At 43.8% G+C, this 18,256-nt stretch overlaps 1 protein-coding gene across 5 annotated transcripts; it reads left to right on the forward strand.

The window, feature by feature from the left end:
- The first annotated feature begins 707 nt into the window (after window positions 1–707).
- ZFP64 (ZFP64 zinc finger protein) lies at window positions 708–17,867 on the forward strand. Of its 5 annotated transcripts, none has more exons than XM_032790234.2 (6): window positions 708–1,119; window positions 3,317–3,553; window positions 4,987–5,148; window positions 6,339–6,401; window positions 7,082–7,333; window positions 14,975–17,867. In XM_032790234.2, the coding sequence occupies exons 1-6, from the start codon at window positions 978–980 to the stop codon at window positions 16,273–16,275; spliced, it is 2,157 nt and encodes a 718-aa protein (XP_032646125.1). In that variant the 5' UTR covers window positions 708–977; the 3' UTR covers window positions 16,276–17,867. The 5 variants fall into 5 exon arrangements, with proteins under 5 accessions (XP_032646125.1, XP_032646127.1, XP_032646130.1 ...); XM_032790236.2 differs by lacking the exon at window positions 708–1,119 and adding an exon at window positions 1,368–1,558; XM_032790239.2 differs by lacking the exon at window positions 708–1,119 and adding an exon at window positions 1,854–1,983.
- The last annotated feature ends 389 nt before the right edge of the window (window positions 17,868–18,256 follow it).

Below are 18,256 nucleotides of genomic sequence, written 5' to 3' on the forward strand. Positions count from 1 at the left end.
TTGGGCATAAGCTTTTGTGGGTAAAAAACTCCATGCATCTGAAGAAGTAGGTTTTTTACTCATGAAAGCTTTTGCAACTAGACTCCTCGTCAGGGGCTGCAGGATTGTATAATTTCTGGTGGTGCCCAGAACAGGTCCAAGTGTCCCTACCCGGCAACCTGCCTAACGCTCTGGGATGGTGTTTGGCTGCAGGATGGGTTTCGGGTGCAGGCTCTGGGAGAAAGTTTGGGTGTGGGAGGGGTGCAGGTTCTGGAAGGGAGTTTGGGTGCTGGATGCAGGCCCTGGGCTGGGACAAGGAGTTGGCGTTCAGGAAGGAGTGGGGGAGGGGACTTGGGGTGGTGGGTGTGGGCTCTGGGAGGGGGTTTGAGATACAGCAGACAGGCTGCCCCAGGGTTTGGATGTGGGGGCAAAGAGGACTCCCTCTCTCCAGCAGCAGCAGTAACCTCTGGGGCACCCTGGCCCTCCCAGCATGACAGTCACCCAGCCCCCTCCTAGCCCTGCAGGCTGCTGCTCTGGAGGTCCAGCCAGGATAAGCCCCAGTTGGAGTCAGTTCCTGTGGGGAGAGGGCGCTGCCATGCGCCTCCTCCCTCCATAGGCGCAGCAGCCACCTCAGCCTGCCCCAGGTGACACTCCCTTGTAGCTGGCAGCGGCCACAAAGGATCACAGTGCGGAGCTGCAGGGGGCCCAGGGAAGGCAGAGGCACTGGGGGAGGTGTGCAGAGACAGCAGGCGGGGCCAGGAGAGAGACCAGGCCCTGAACATTGGTGGAGTGGGCACCCCTGCACTTAATTTGCTGGAGCCTGGGCACCATGGGCCCCTACAACTTGCAGTCCCTGCTCCTGGTTGTTTTTGTGGACACAAACTAACATGGCTACCCCTCTGACACTTGGAGGCACTTAATTTGCATCGTTGTGCTTGACTGTCTATACCCAAGCTGTACCGGCCGTGCGGGGTGCGCCCTCTGTGGGATGGGTAAACATGAGCACCCTCTTGTGCAGAGCTGGGGAGGGACAGGCTACAGCACAGCAACAGCCAAGCATGCCGCGTGGAGCTGTACGGATAATAACCAGCAAGCAGCAGCAGCTTGCAGAGACACACACACCAGCAGGCTGCACACGAGGTATAACTTATAAACGGCACTAGCAGCAGCCTGCACCGAGTGCCTACAGAATCACCAGCAGGCTGCTTGGCGCTGTACAGAGATCTGGCGGCAGGCTGCCCAGTGTACAGAGACTCGAAACAGGAACCTGCCTAGACCTGCACAGGGAGGCGGGGGGCAGCAGCCGCCCCCACCCTGTGTCCCCACGCGCCGCCCCAGAACGAGCAGGTGGGCTCTGGTGCCCGTGATGCAGCGGCCTCCGCGGCTGTCACTGAGCATGCTCACAGCGCGCGGGCACGCTCGGCTTGGGCTGCTCCACGTCCGTCCCTGCCCGGGCGGGGCTGGGGGTCCCCGCCGCCAGTGAGCCCCTTGCCGCTGGCGGAGCTCTCGGCCCAGACCGTGCAGCGCGCCATGAACCCAGGCGGCGGGAGGGCGCCGGGCTTCCCCGGGCCCGTGCCGTGTAAGTGCCGAGCGGGCTATGCGCGCTCCGGGGCCCGCGCTGGGGAAGCGGAGTTGAGCCGGGGCCCGGGCAAGCCCCGAAACCTGAGTAGCGCAAGAAGCGGGCGGGAGCCAAGCCCGGGAACGTGGCTCCGGGGAGCCCGGGGGAGAGCAGCCAGCGGGCTGGGCGGCCTGCCCCGGCGCGTAGCGGGGCTCCCCGGGCGGCCCCGCTTCGCAGTCCCCCAGTGGGCCCGGGGCCTGGGCGAGTAGCAGGTGCCGCCGCCCCAGGCGGGGAGCCGGGGCGCAGCGAGGGGCTGGTCCGCGGAGAGCGGAGGAGGCGGCCGGAGCCATCAGCCGCCGCTCAACAGGGAAGGGCGGACCGCAGCGGGTCCCGGCCTCCGACACCCCGCCCAGGAGAAGCCCGTTCATCCCGGCAGCAGGCGAGAGGCGCTGCTCGGCGCCCTGGCCAGCTGCTCGACGGAGATCGACTCTGGCCTGCCGCCTCCGGTTCCCAGCCCTCCTCCGGTCACGGGCTCGCGGAGGAGACGGGCAAGGCGGGCGGAGATCGGGGGTCCAGGAGGCTAGAGGCATCCAGGAGTGAAGAGCGGGGACCGTTCTAGCCCCCCACTGGGGAGGAGGCATTAGATGCTTGTGGGGCGTTGGGTGGGTGCAGGGGCTGCAGAGTAGGGCAGAGAGGCAGGTTAGAGGTGGGGGGGCAGACAGGGCTTTTAAGGAGTAAGCACGGTAAGAAGAGCAGCTATGAGCTCAAGGGGAACAGGTCGGGGAGTTAGGGATAGAGCACATGGGGCAGTTAGGGATAGGGGAGGCAGGGAAAGAAGTTGGATGTTAGGCAGGCAGGGCAGGGGAGGAGGTAGGGCAGAAGGGCCTGGGAGGTAAGGACAGAGGGGAAAAGGCAGTTTTGCTGCTTGGGCTCCAGTGGGCGGCACAGAGGATGCCTGCAGGGGAGCCAGGCAAGAGATACCCTGACACTTCACTCCATGTTGCCTCCAGGACTGTCCTTGTTCATTAAGGCCTGACCCCCACACACACCATAATTGGAGCACATTTTCTGGGAAAGCTTCCCAGGTGCATAGGGCAAGCTCCCTGGGCCTAATGCAAGGAGCAACGGTGTAGGGCCCGGTCCAATCTACAATGGCATTGTGCAGTTGTGCAAGCTGCCTGGCTGTGAGAGTGTCACTGTGCACCATGCAAAGATGCAAGTTCCCAGACTGCAACTGTCATGTAAGCCCCTGTGGCCTAGTGTGTAACATGGAAAAAGAATGTAGCCTTATCAGCAACCTATGGTTCAGCATTGCAGGCATGCAAGTTTCATGAATCACATTTCCCAGGAACTTTAGTGTAACTTTTTTTTTTTAGGTTGCCTATGATCTGATGGCTTTGCACTTCAGGCTGCTCAGCACACACAACTCCTGCTGAAGTCAGTGCCCAGAAGCTTCACGTACCACTAAATATGTTCGGTTCTAGTGGTTGTAATGCCCATGTGCTGTCTCTGTTGAATGGTATACTAAAAGAAGAGGACAGTATTTATAGAGTTCAGCATCTTGGTTTCACAGTTGCTATTATAGCTCTCCCACTACTAGTTGAAAAGGATATGTTGCAGTTATTCAATGAGAAATTGAATGCATGGTATACTAATTGAGGCCTTGATCCATGTGATAATTGATAATCTTATTGGAATCTCTCTTAGCTTTTGTGTAGGAATGTTTTTATGTTTTGATTTCATCAGTGTAAATTATTTGATCTCTTTCCATTTTTCTAGTTCCAGGAGGCACCACTGTCCTAGTGGAGCTCACCCCAGATACTCACATTTGTGGCATTTGCAAGCAGCAGTTTAATAACCTAGATGCCTTTGTTGCTCACAAGCAAAGCGGCTGCCAGCTGATCAGTGCAAATGGAACTACTAGTACAGTCCAGTTTGTCTCAGAAGAAACTGTGCCTTCAACACAGACTCAAACCACAACCAGAACAATCACTTCAGAGACTCAGACCATCACAGGTATTGCTTAGGAATTTGAAAGCACCCATCCTATAGGAAATAGAAATGTAAATCTATGTACCCCATCACATTAAGTTAAAATACCAGTTTGCACACAAGTATTCACATATGATTTGCTGAAGGAAGGAGAAGCAAATTGACTACTTTGTTAGCTTTGGTATAACGCTATGCACTTAAATTGACAATTGAAACTATTAATCCATTTATAATATCTTAAGCCTGATGTAACGTGCAGCCAGCACTTAATGAAAGGGAAACTGTAATCAGTGGCAGCATTTATGAAAAATATTCAAATGACAGGGCATTTTTAATGGTGCCCTTGGTAACAAACACAGACTTAAGAGTTTTTGTTGGTCTTCAGTCCAGGCCTCCTTATAAGAGAACACTGCTCTGGAACAACTGCTTCCACAATTAATTAGCTAGAAATATTGTGATACTCAGTATTCATACCTCTGCAAAGGTTTAAGTCAGGCTGAAGCACATGCAGACCTTTACTTGCATAAAGTTACATGCGTGCATGTTTTCAGACTCAGGGCCTCATTTACTTTGAACTAATTTGAACAGACACATTAATTCCCAGAGAGATTTGCAAAAATGTTTTGGGTTAAAGAATCTGATACACAAAAGTCTTAAAACGAGTGAAAAGATAGGATAGTCAAGTGGACTGATTTCACGGCTGGCTGCCAGGAATTTTCGAGTTCAAATCCCTGCCTATATTCACTGGATTTTGGATGAATTGCTTAAATTATCTGCCTCTTATTTACTCACCTGTAAAATGAGGGTAGTAATGCCAACCTATTTGATATTCGGACAGGGATGAGATTTAATCAATTTAAAAGCCATTAATTAGTCTGTGTTAAAATGGTTTTTCTTACTGTGTTTACAGCTGACACTTAAAATTCCTATAACTGAAAGAGAGTAGATATTTAAAAAAAAAAAACACAATTTTTTTCAGTTTGTTTACTTCATACTTTTGACAGCATTTTGTATAAAGCCAATTTTGCTGTTTCCCCTGAATACTGATTTAGGGCTCCGATCCTGCTAACAACATACATAACTGCACTCATATAAGTAACCCCCCACACACAAGCAGCAGAAGAAACTGGCTTAGCCCTGAGTCCTGCAATTTGATCCACACCATCATACCCTTCTGCTTGTGCAAAATCCCACAGGCTTCAGTGCAACTTTGTACTAGTGCAAAGGGCTAGCCATGCATATCCAGTTTCAAGATAGAGGCCTTTGTCAGTTTCTTTTTTTTTTTTTTTTTTTTGCTTACCTGGGGCTTTCCCTTATAATAGGTAGAGAAAAACATTTTATAAAATAATAGGCAAATGTGATTGTAAAACTAGAACTAGGTACGGGCGGTGCTTAATGGAATTTTATACAGATTGAAGATGTTTATACTAAGAAAGTGGGCCATTTTATGTTTTTAGTTTCTGCTCCAGAGCTTGTTTTTGAGCATGGCTACCAAACATATCTGCCCAATGAGAGCCGTGAACCTCAGACTGCCACTGTTGTCTCCCCATCATCAAAAACGCGTTCCAGAAAATCCAGTACTGCAATTGTCCAAAAGAAATTGAACTGCTGCTATCCAGGTTAGGTATTGGATGTGTCTTCTTTTTTCTTTCATTTTGCAATTGGTGGATTTAGTATAATTATAAATACGCAAGGTTTGCCTAATTTCATGAAATTAATCTGCACGGATCTAGAAGACAACTTGATATGCTTCTTTAGGCCTGATCCTACACAATTAAAATCAGTGGGAGTTTTGCCATTGAATTCAGTGGGAGTAGAATCAAGCCCTCAGATCTTGCTCTAATGATGTGTACTGGCTAAGGTCAATGGGGCTCTACCTGGCTTCCAGGTGTGCTGACACACATCACTGTAAAAGTAGGGCTTGACTTGTATTCTCCTTACTGTGTTCCCAGTCCTTCAAGTCATGTGAAGAATCCTGAAATTTATTTGCACTGTAGCCACAGCTCTGATGAACCAAAGCATTTGCAAAGATGGACTGATTTTAAATATTGACAATATTTAAATCATATTAATCAGCGAAGTTACCGTATAAACTCCTGCAAAACGTATGCTTAATTCTTTCATATAGAATTCAGTGCTGCAAGGTTTGGGAGTTAAACTTTGCTCACATGAGTAGTCTTGTTTATTTAAATAGAGTTTACAGTATTGTTTCAAATCTTTCTTTTACCTGAGAATCTTATTTCACATGCACAGTCTTAGTTTACACGCACACAAACTTTCAGAGCCCTATCCAGTATTCTTAACTCAGGCAAAACTCCTGAGAATGAGGACCCCAATGTGTTAGGTGCCCGCTATCTCTAATCTGAGACTATATGTGAAATTAATTAGTCTCCCTGTGTCCCCTGTGTACTGTAGAGTGCATCTCAAAACCCAGGCAGAGATTCCACACAATTTGTTTTAGAGACTACCACCAGAAATTCCAGAACGAGTTAATGCAGAGAATGAATTATCTTCTAGGGAAGCACTAGAAGGCTAACGTTTATAGGTAAGTATAGCTACTTACTTATTGTAAGTAAGTATATGCAAACAAGATGTGGACTTCATTTTCCGGCAGTGTTGAATTCCTTCTCTTTATTTGTATACACACACAGAGCCTTGATATATTTGACACAGAAATGTTACAGATACATGCCGAGAAAGGTAACATCCTGAATCTGTCAAAGTACATGTCCCCTGTCCCATTGTCTTGTTTGTTTTTCTTAAATTTAAAAATCTAATTTATTGTTTGTGGTATCTAATTTATTTTCAGGTTGCCAATTCAAGACATCGTATGGTATGAAAGACGTGGAACGTCATTTAAGAACACATACAGGTAAACTCTAAAGCCATCACCACCTATTTTCCTTCTTGTTATTGTCAATAGATGTTTTCCAACAAAATAAGCGTCTAGTTTTAGGTGATACAACCTACATATTCAAGAGGCACAATCCCTCCCCTAGCTTCTTGGAATGCAAGGACTGTCCCTTTCACATGCCAAGTCCCACATTATGGTACAAACTACTTTAGTATAGGCCAGTTTGCAACTTAGTCATCTGGCCCTCAGATTTCAGAACATCAAAAATGATGTATGCTTCACTCGTCACTGACACACAGGAGCCTACATGGCATGAATGGGAAGCTGTTTTTCAGTGCATCACCGCATTGTACTACAGATTAGGACAAGAAGTTAAAAAAAATTTAGTTTGACATAATTCTTAAAAACATGTAAATCATTTTCAAATGAACTTTCAAAAGCTAGTGTAAGGGGACAATTTTTCAAAGGGTCTTCTGAATTTGCTTGATTCCTTACCATGTCTTCTGTGCATATTAGGAAGAGTGGCTAATGTGGTGGTGTTTGAAGGCATAAACATTGGAGGTGAATTTAAGGAGGCCTTGGGAAAATTCAAACTATGGCGATTTGAAAATTCTGTATAGTTTCTTTGTGTTTTGTTTAGTTCCAAGATTGTGTCATTACAAAAGTTCTTATTTAGATGCTCTTTTGTTGGTTTTCAGGAGATAAGCCCCATAAATGTGAGGTGTGTAGCAAATGCTTCAGTCGCAAAGATAAGCTAAAGATGCACATGCGTTCCCATACTGGGGTGAAACCTTACAAATGTAAACAATGTGACTATGCAGCTGCCGACAACAGCAGTCTCAACAAGCACCAGCGCATCCACTCAAATGAGCGTCCTTTTAAATGCCAGATCTGCCCTTATGCAAGCCGCAACTCTAGCCAGCTTACTGTCCATCTCAGATCCCATACTGGTAAGTCTAGACCAGAATTTCAATCTGTAAGACTTCAAAACGCCGTGGGCCATATTTGAGGTATTTTGATGCTCAAGATGTAGATAGGTGCCCAGTGGGATTTTCATAAGTGCCAAGGTGTCTAACTCCCAATCTAGAGTCTATTATAGAAAAGTTGCAACAGTTCAACTAAATTGATTGTGATATTGAACTAGTTAAACCAGTGCCATCTCCAAATGTAGATACCCTTGAAGTATTTTAATTTCTGCATAATTCATCTTAGTTTACATCTGCAAATTACTAAATTCAGGTAAACTTCCATTGCTGGTGGGGTCCCTTCCAGGTCAACGCTGGGGCATGTTAGCAGGACAATATGAGGAAACTGGCCTTACTGCTGCCCATGCTATGCTTGTTCTGTGGATAGATGATTTCAGCCCCCAGGGTTGTCAGCCCCCATACCTTTTGCAAACACTAAATCCATAACTTCTTATAGTTAAATTATTTTCCTAAATTCTCTTTTAATCACATTTTCTCTTGTAGCTTGTAAAGATACTGAATTTTTTTGTTCCTGTACAGTTATCTCTGACATATGAAGTTTTTCGCTTATTCTGTGGTATTAGATTGGTTTCCATGTTGTTCTTTATGGATTTGATTAATTCTGTGAATGTTAGCTGCAAAGCCATTACTGTTCAGTGTTTACTATATTAGCTTTGAACCTGCTCTAGGTTCTGATTCTGAATTGAAGTACTATACTACACTGTACATTAGTTCAGATGTAGGCAGTGTGGAATTTATTTCCAGCAGATAGAAGAAATAAATCACATGTGAAATGTGGAGGAGCGGAGGGTCAAACCAATCTGTCCTTAGCAGAAGAGTCTTTTATGCTTCACAAATCTGCTGTGATGCCACAGGCAGGACAACTAGGGAGCTGTTTTACAAGGTTCACCTGTTTCTTCTGCTACGTAACAGATGTGATGGGAAGCAGAAATTGTACATGGGTGAGTCAGATAATAATGATAGATACAGTCCAGAGAACACCTGATGTCGATTTTCCTCCTGTAACGCAAGTGTGTGCAGATTACACACAGGTACATATATGTAAGCTGTAGCAGTTGTGCTCCTAGAAGGATTAAGCCATGAGAGAAGGAAAACAGTAGTTTTGTTTTATTCTTCTCTGCTTTTCCACCAAAGTAAGGTAGCTTTTCAGTGCCACCTGTGAAGACTGATGACTCGGCACTAATATACTTTCGGCCACTGGGAGGCCAAGTGGCCCTGGTTGGGGATTCAGCCAGTGAAGAACAAGGAGTGAATAAGCCCTTTGTGATATTTAGCAGGTAAATAGGGTGACATGATCATGAGAACGCAGTCATGCTTTGCCAGTTTGAAATCACAGCCTTTGTGTCAAGTTGTCCTTTCAGGGCCACATGCTCCCTTCTCCAAATAAATAATTTGACTTCTTATACTAGAAATAGGGGTAGGCAACCTATGGCACAATGTGCCTAAGGCGGCACATGAGCTGATTTCAGTGGCACTCACACTGCCCGGTCCTGTGGCACTTATAGACTAACAGACGTTTTGGAGCTGAGCTTTCGTGGGTGAATACCACTTCGTGGATGCATGTAGTGGAAATTTCCAGGGGCAGGTATATATATGCTAGCAAGCAAGCTAGAGATAACGAGGTTAGTTCATCAGGGAGGATGAGGCCCTGTTCTAGCAGCTGAGGTGTGAAAACCAAGAGAGGAGAAACTGCTTCTGTAGTTGGCTAGCCATTCACAGTCTTTGTTCAATCCTGAGCTGATTGGTGTCAAATTTGCAGATGAACTGAAGCTCAGCAGTTTCTCTTCAGTCTGGTCCTGAGTTTTTTTGCTGCAGGATGGCCACCTTAAGGTCTGCTTTAGTGTGGCCAGGGAGGTTGAAGTGCTCCCTACAGGTTTTTGTATATTACCATTCCTAATATCTGATTGGTGTCATTTATCCTTTCCGTAAGACTGTCCAGTTTGGCCCGATGTACATAGCAGAGGGCACTGCTGGCATTGATGGCATATATTATATTGGTGGACGTGCGGTGAATGAACCGGTGATGGTGTCGCCGGTGTAGAATATGTGGGCAGAGTTGGCAGCGGGGTTGTTGCATAGATTGGTTCGCTGAGCTAGAGTTACCATGGTGTGGTGTGCAGTTGCTGGTGAGAATACGTTTCAGGTTGGCAGATTGTCTGTGGGCGAGGATTGGCCTGCACCCAAGGCCTGTGAAAGTGTGGATATTGTCAGGATGGGTTGTAGATCCCTGATCGATGCGTTGGAGGGTTTTAGCTGTTGGACTCCATGGCTGTTACATACAGTCCCAGCTAAAACCCTCCAACGCATCATCAGGGATCTACAACCCATCCTGGACAATGATCCACACTTTCACAGCCTTGGGTGGCAGGCCAATCCTCGCCCACAGACAACCTGCCAACCTGAAACGTATTCTCACCAGCAACTGCACACCACACCATGGTAACTCTAGCTCAGGCCCAATCCATGCACAAACCCCGCTGCACACTCTGCCCACATATCTACACGGCGACACCATCACAGGACTAACCAGATCAGCCACACCATCACTGGTTCGTTCACCTGCACGTCCACCAATATAATATACGCCATCATATGCCAGCAGTGCCCCTCTGCTATGTACATCGGGCAAACTGGACCAGTCTCTACGGAAAAGGATATGGAAACAAATCAGATATTAGGAATGGCAATATACAAAACCTGTAGGAGAGCACTTCAACCTCCCTGGCCACACTAAAGCAGACCTTAAGGTGCCATCCTGCAGCAAAAAAACTTCAGGACCAGACTTGAAAGAGAAACTGCTGAGCTTCAGTTCATCTGCAATTTGACACATCAGCTCAGGATTGAACAAAGACTGTGATTGGCTAGCCAACTACAGAAGCAGTTTCTCCTCTCTTGGTTTTCACACCTCAGCTGCTAGAACAGGGCTCATCCTCCCTGATGGAACTAACCTCGTTATCTCTAGCTTGCTTGCTAGCATATATATACCTGCCCCTGGAAATTTCCACTACATGCATCCAACGAAGTGGGGTATTCACCCACGAAAGCTCATGCTCCAAAACGTCTGTTAGTCTGTAAGGTGCCACAGGATTCTCTGCTGCTTTTACAGATCCAGACTAACACGGCTACCCCTCTGACACTTGACTGCCCGGATCCTGGCCTCCAGTCCGGGGGGCTCTGCATTTTAATTTAATTTTAAGTGAAGCTTCTTAAACATTTTTAAAACCTTATTTACTTTACATACAACAAAAGTTTGATTATATATTATAGACTTATAGAAAGAGACCTTCTAAAAATGTTAAAATGTATTACTGGCACACAAAATCTTAAATTAGAATGAATAAAGGAAGACTCGGCACACCACTTCTGAAAGCTTGCTGACCCCTGTACTAGAACTTGTGGAATTAAAATGGTCTCTTCCCTGCTGTTCCAGAGTGGATGAAGGAAAGAGGCATGTGCCAGGAGCAGATTCCCTAGGGTCTGCTGAGAAGTCAGCATAATCCACAATTTATCCACATAGAAAAATTATCCTTTCACTTTAGGTTTCATGACTCTTCACTTCATTAGCAGTACAGCGCCCCTTGAAACCATGCTGCATCTGCCTTTGCCCTTCAAAGCTTGAAACTAAAATGAACTGCAAACAGAGGGGAGTTCTTCCAGTAAGTCTTGTATGGATTAGCTCTGGGAACACCTCATTCTGTAGTGGGGATCAGATTTCATCCATCCCTCCTATCTATCTCTGGAATGCCCACTCTTGCAGATGTCCTGTGGAAGGACTTCCATGGTGGCTAGGAAGCAAGAGGGAATGTGTTGAAGTGGGAACTATGTTCCTGTTTCCACAGATTTGAGGTCTTTTCTGACCCTGTTACTACATCCCTTCACTGCTCAGTATGTGATGTCAAGTCTTTAGAGCAAGAAACTAAACTCTGTCTTTCCCAAGTAAATCTTTTTAGATATGAAGAACTTGTCATTCGTTGCATATAAATACAAAGCTTTAAAAAATGATTACATCCCTATTATTCACTAAGAAATTAAGTGGACTGGATTTTAAATGAAAAATTCACACTTGTATCCAGAATGCAGGTCCTAATGGTACTGCATCAACCATTCTCTGTACGACCAGAAATCTGTTATAAATTCATAGAGGTAAATGTCTTTGTGACCTACAGTAGAACCTCAGGGCATGGCTACACTTGCAGTTGTAGAGAGCTGGGAGTTAAACTAGCCTTCAGAGACTGCAGCAGGGAAAATGCTGCTGAGTGTTTACACATTCAGCTGTAAGCGCACTGGCGTGGCTACGTTAGCGGCTCTTGCAACGCCACAAAGAGCAGTGCATTGTGATAGCTATCCCAGCATGCAAGTGGCTTCAGCGTGCTTTTCAAATGGGGGGGGGGTGGAGTGTGACAGGGAGTGTGTTTGTGTGTATGTGGAGGGAGGGAGAGAGACTGGGTTTTTGGGGGGCTGAGAGCATGTCAGCATGCTGCCTTGTAAGTTCAGACAACAGCAGACCTCTCTCGCCCCCTCCCTGCCTCTCACTCAAAGCAAGCAGCATTCCTTTGTCTTGGAGCAGATAAGCATCCAGCTGTCAGAAACGGAGCTTTGAAAGGGCATATCTGCATTCCTACAGTGAGTTCAAAACAATGACAAGTGGCCACTTTACTTAAGGGGATTATGGGATGTTTCCAGAGGTCAATCAGAGCGCAGTAATGCAGCACCTCATTCATACTGGTGCTGCGGCGCTCCAGCAGGGGCACAACAAACATTCTGCTCGCCAAGATGGAGTACCAGAAGTGCTGTAGCTGTGGAGTCAGAGCGCTCTACGTGCCTTGCCAGTACGGAGGGGTAGTGAGCTAATGTGCCTTGGGCTCCTTTATTGCGCTCTAACTCGCAAGTAGAGCCAAGCCCTCAGAGTTACAAACATCCCAGGAATGAAGGTTATTAGTAACTCTGAAATGTTTGTAACTGAACAAAACATTTTATGGTTGTTTCAAAAGTTTACAACTGAACGTTGACTTAACAGTTTTGAAACTTTACTATGCAGAAGAAAAATGCTGCTTTCCCTTTATTTTTTAGTAGTTTACATTTAACACTACTGTACTGTATTTGCTTTATTGTTATTTACTTTTTCTCTGCTGCTGCCTGATTGTATACTCCCGGTTCCAAATGAAGTGTGTGATTGACTGGTCAGTTCGTAATGCTGAGGTTCTACTGTATATAATTTGGAGTCAGATTTTATACACCCTTGCTAATTTGATTAATCCTTTCTTCTCTTAATTTCAGTGGAACAGTTCACACGAGTAATAGTTTTCAGGATCAAGGCCCTGAATTTCTTTGGTACCTCTGCCAGTGTCAAAATATGTAAGGCCGGTAGTGTAAATATGTATAATAGATCAATCTGCAATTTAGAGAACACATGTATGGCAGAATTTGAGTACAGAAGTGAGTAACACTGTCAGTCCAATATATGAAAATTGAGCTACTGAAGTACGTGCTATGTCTTCATCAGTAAACTAGGTAAAAATTCAATAGTGGTGTCTTACAATTCAACTAGAAGAGTATGCAGCTGTGACTGTAAAATAAATAAGCTACACTGGTTTGTAGTGTATCTTCGTTAATAAAAATCTTTATCACAAACATAATATGCTATATATCTCAATTATTAAACAGATGTGAGATTTGCACAGTATGCCACGACTTGATTTGAAAAATAAGCAGCTAAATCAATGACATATGTAGCTGGATAAACAAATTATGCAAAATTCTACAAAGATCTATAAAATATTAACATGTAAAATAAATTAGCCATATGCAGCTTGATTATTAATGAACAAAGCATTGACTGAACTTAGTACATTCCTGCATTTTGTTTGTCTTACATAGCACCCTATAGTTCTTTCACGTTTTTCCTTCCATGGTGTGACAAAGTAATACCAAAATAAGTCTTACTGTTCAGGTGGATCAGAGAAGAACTGTAAAGAATGAATAGTATTGTTTTGCAGATCCTAGTTACTACAGTCAGCTACTTTTGTTTTTTAAATCATCATATTCTGAATGGAGTCACTGTCTTGTAAGTCCATGCCCTGGATTTGATCCAGTGATTATGAATTAAATATGTGTGGTTATTTTGGCAGCACATATTGTGACAACCCTACAAATGCAAGGAAATGCAAAGAACAGAGGTTTAGGCCCTGAAGATGCAAACACTTATACATGCAACTACTTTACCCACGTGAGTAGTTCCCTTGAAGTGATTATTCATGAGGTTAAAGCTGAGCAAATAAAAAAAACATTTGCAAGATCTAGCATTTGAATCCTTTAACACAGATTTTCAGCTTTCTAGTCTTCATGTGTGTGCCCATAAAAAAATTATACATGTACTGTGCAGGCACACACTCCTACGTGCATACTAATTTCAAAAAAATCTTTTATTGTAGCTTGTGGAAAGTTAGTTGTCACATCATGCAGAATCCTCCATTTCCAACTGTTGAATTGCAAGACAAAACTATACACTAAATGGTTCCGTAATGTTACATTTCTATATAAATAAACTCATATGAATCCACACATTATTATTTATCTTTTGCATGTTTCACTCCTTTAATTTTTCTTTTCCAGTTATGATGCCCCACTGCAATACAATTCATTTTTTCCCCAATACAAACTGTAGGAACATCCTGTAAATCTGGAGTAATCAGTGTATTTTCTGTACATCCAAGTATATGCTACTAAGTGTTGTCCTTCCTTATCACCTTCCCTCTTTGCTTTTTCAACATTTCCATCAAAAACTGAAAATCTAGCTGAATTACCACACCTTTAGTTACCAGATTCTACAAATCTAAGAAATTTGAGCCAAACATCCTAGGGCAAATGTGGCATAGAAGAATAGGAACAGACGTGTAAATTATTTTGGAGGACGGTTTTTAATTTGAGTCTTCAGCGGTAAATATTTTATGATCAAAATATTTTAAAAAGATGATTAGCTAGTAATTTAATTCCACATAGTTTGGAACTGATTTAATACTCCATCATAGTTAAATTCTCAACATGTCTGCAGTTATATGTATATGCTAACGTATATATTTAGGAAAGGTTTATAATGCATCAAAATCTAGCAGAGATACAATTTTTTTTTTATGTTTATATCAGTTAGCTGAAAGCATTAGTTGAGACATTCAATCTTATTAATGAGGGAGAATTGAGAATCTTCAGTAGCTTGTTTTGGAACAGTGTTCTACGATTCATACCCCTAAAATGAATTAGAAGTGGAGAACATCTGGAATACAAATACCAAGGAACTGCAGGGCCTGCAAGCATGCCCAAATACACTCTCTACCCAAAAGCACTCTGAGCCAGGAGTGGCTTCTGTGTTTCCCACACAGAAGTGTGTCTGATCAGCTTCAGGTGAAACAAGAGAATGCAACATTTGAATTTCGCCTTACTAAAGAATTTAGTGCATTGTGGAAATATGTTGGGAAATTTTAACTGGAACAAATTGGGTTCATGTACCAGTTTAAGTTTATGCAGTTAATTGAAGCTTTCAGTCTATCCAGGAAGTCCTGTAGATTCGTGGCTTGACTCCTCTAATTTAAATGCATGTTTTGTTGACAGGAGATGCTCCGTTTCAATGTCGGATGTGTAGTGCTAAATTTAAAATCAACTCGGACTTGAAGAGGCACATGCGTGTGCACTCTGGAGAGAAGCCTTACAAGTGTGAGTTCTGTGACGTCCGCTGTGCCATGAAAGGGAACCTGAAATCACACATCCGCATTAAGCACAGCATGGAGAACACACTCAAGTGTCCAGAATGCGAGTTCCAGTGCGGAAACAAAACAACCCTTCGGCATCACTTAAGAACCCATCAGCCTGAGCAGCCAGTGAAGTGCTCAAAATGCAACTACTCTTGCTCTAACAAGGCAGCTCTCAAGGTGCACGAGAGAATTCACTGCGAGGATCGCCCTTTCAAATGTGACTTCTGCAGCTTTGATACCAAGCAGCGGAGCAATCTGACCACGCATGTGAAGAAAGCCCATGCAGACAAAGTCAAGATCAAAAAGCAAACCTCTGAGAAGAAAGAGGGAGATAAGTCAAAGCAGGGCAGCTCCAGGCAAGTAGCCAAATTGGATGCCAAGAAAGCATTTAAGTGTGGCCTGTGTGAGGCTTCCTTTGTCCGAGAAGATTCTCTTAGGAGCCATAAGAAGCAGCACAGAGAGTATAATGGGACCAAAAGTACTGAACTGGCTGTTTTGCAGTTGCACATGGACCCAAGTAGGCAGACCAGTGCCCCGATTACAGTAAGTCACCTTCAAGTTCCAATTCAAGCCACTCAGGTTTCTTCTTACAATGAAGAAAGGGTCAAGATCATTGCTGGCAGTCAAATGCCTCAAGCTAACAGAACAGTTCAGGCTGCTTCAGTGAATGTTATGCCTCCCACATTAGTTGGCCAGAATCAGGAAGACCTATCTGCGAGTAGTCAGTTGCAAATACTGCGTCAAGTCAGTCTGCTAGCACCGCCTCATCCCCCTGTTTCTCAAAGTGAAGCTGTGTCAGTGGGGCAGCCGGCAGTTCTTCTCACTGCCCAGGACCAAAGTGACAGCAGTGCTCTCCACCAGACTTTGATTCCTACTGCTTCAGTCAGTAGTCACAGGGCTTCAGCAAGCCAGACTTTCATCAATGATTCTGGAATCAGCTGTTCTGACTTGGAAGGGCTCAATGCTTTGATTCAAGAAGGGGCAACAGATGTGGCTGTGGTTAGTGATGGAGGTCAGAATATCTCTGTGTCCACTTCGGCTGCCCCTCCTCCCATCTTTTCTTCATCCTCTCATACACAAGCACCTAAGCAGACCTACTCCATCATTCAAAGTGGAGCCCATACAGCTTTGCTGTGTCCTGCAGACTCCATACCAGATTAGTTAAAAAACTAGTACAAATTCCACCCTGGATTGCCTTGTGAAACCTTGAAGTCAGTGGGATTTTCATGACACTTAAGTGAGGGCCAGATTTTCAGGTGTCCTGAGATTGGCCTCTAACATTCCATTTGCACCACTTTGCACATATAGTCATATGTTGCATTCTCACATATACATGCAGTGACTTGCACCTGCACATGAGGCTGTGCACAGTTACATGCATTGGAAACTAGATGCTACAGTCTTTGAAAAATGTGATCCTGAATATCAAAGCAACTGTTTAAAATTTCATGTTTCAAAAAAACTTCCCAGAGCAGGATTTACTTTGCGCAGCAAATGTCTTATTTAAACAAAATAGCTTTTTTTTGCTTGTTTTTTTTTAATCAAATGGAAAGAACATCTTACCTTAAGATACCATCAAGACAAATTCCCATCCCCTGTGAAAAGTCTGAGGGCAGGTCTACACTATGGGGGAAAGTCGATCTAAAACACACAATTTGAGTTACGTTAGTAGCATAACTCAGGTCAACGTAGCTTAGATGTACACTTGCCATGGGTTCCATACTATGCTTTGTCAATGGGAGACGCTCTCCCATTGATTCCCCCTAGTCTTCTCCATCTGGTGGAATACTGGAGTTGACAGGAGAGTGATCTGTGGTCTATTTAGCAGGTCTGCTATTTAGATGATAAAAAATTAACAATATATTAAACAACATTAAGAATTAAGGCCCCTGAAGTGTTTGCAAGATTGGGGTCTAAATTTGTAAATGTTGATTTTTTTTTTTTCCCATTTAGATTCAAAACCAGACTCATCAGGATGAATTGGAGCCAGATTTTCAAAAGTGCTCAGCACACTGCAGCTTCTAATGTGACAGTTATCACCAGACTTTTCCAAAATGCTCAGAGCGCTTCTGGCTGAGTTTTTTGGGGAAAAAAAATCTAGGCATTGATTTCAGTGCATAAATGGGAGCTGAGATCTTTTCAGTGTCTGGCCCCTAGAAGCTAAATGGAGCATTGACAAAGAGTCTGAGGTCTGATCTGGTGTCCATTGAAGTTAATGGAAAGAACTCCATCGACTTCTGTAGGAATTGGATCAGATCCTTGGCAGGCTGTTTAGCTAACAGGCTGTAATGCTCTCTGTATTCCCAGAACTGTGCACACATCATAGTGGCATCACAACATGTACATTCAAAAAGGCGGAAGGCGAACCATAAACCCCTTAAAGGTATACTAAAAATTGTATCTCTGATAGTTGTGCTAACTTATCTGCTGGTCCTGGCTGATTAGTCCCCAAGAAATTCCCTGCACCACAAAAATGATTTTGGGATTCTGTCTAGAAATTTGTAGTAATTGCTAATTATATGAAAAGTCTATTGAAGTTGATAGGGTTTGGGGGCACTTAGCACCTTGCTTGGGACACTCATGCAGAATCAGGCTCCAAAGCACTTCTCTTAAAATAATAGAATGCTGTCTGTGTGTTGGTGATACTTTGTGTCATAGCAGATCTTTTATGCAAATCATGTATACAGCACAATGCTCTGTATCAGAAGGGTCCTTTTTTAAAAAAAAAAATACAATATATTTTTCCAAATACAGTGCTGCAATTTTATGTCATTTGTTTTGGTGCTGCATTATCATGTTTTTAGTTGTGTGATTGAAAAGAAATGTATTTTGCATTTCCATTTCTGTTCTTTATGTGTAAGAATGCAGCTTAAAGAGAGGAAAAGGAAGACCTGTTACAGAACAAAACCTAATCATAGATTCCGTTTTGAGGATCAAAAAGCTAGTTAATTAAAAAATATATATATATTAATTTTAGTACAGAACAAGATAGAGGTGGTTATTTGTGTGCTTAACATCACCATGCAATGAATGTATATTTATATAAAGAATAAATATGTAAATGTTAGTATTTGGCTTCAGTCATAAAAAATCAGTGGCTCCAATTAACAGTTTTGTTAGGTATATAATATGTATCTTTTTA

Source organism: Chelonoidis abingdonii, chromosome 14, assembly GCF_003597395.2.
Source record: "Chelonoidis abingdonii isolate Lonesome George chromosome 14, CheloAbing_2.0, whole genome shotgun sequence".
NCBI lineage: Eukaryota > Metazoa > Chordata > Testudines > Testudinidae > Chelonoidis > Chelonoidis abingdonii.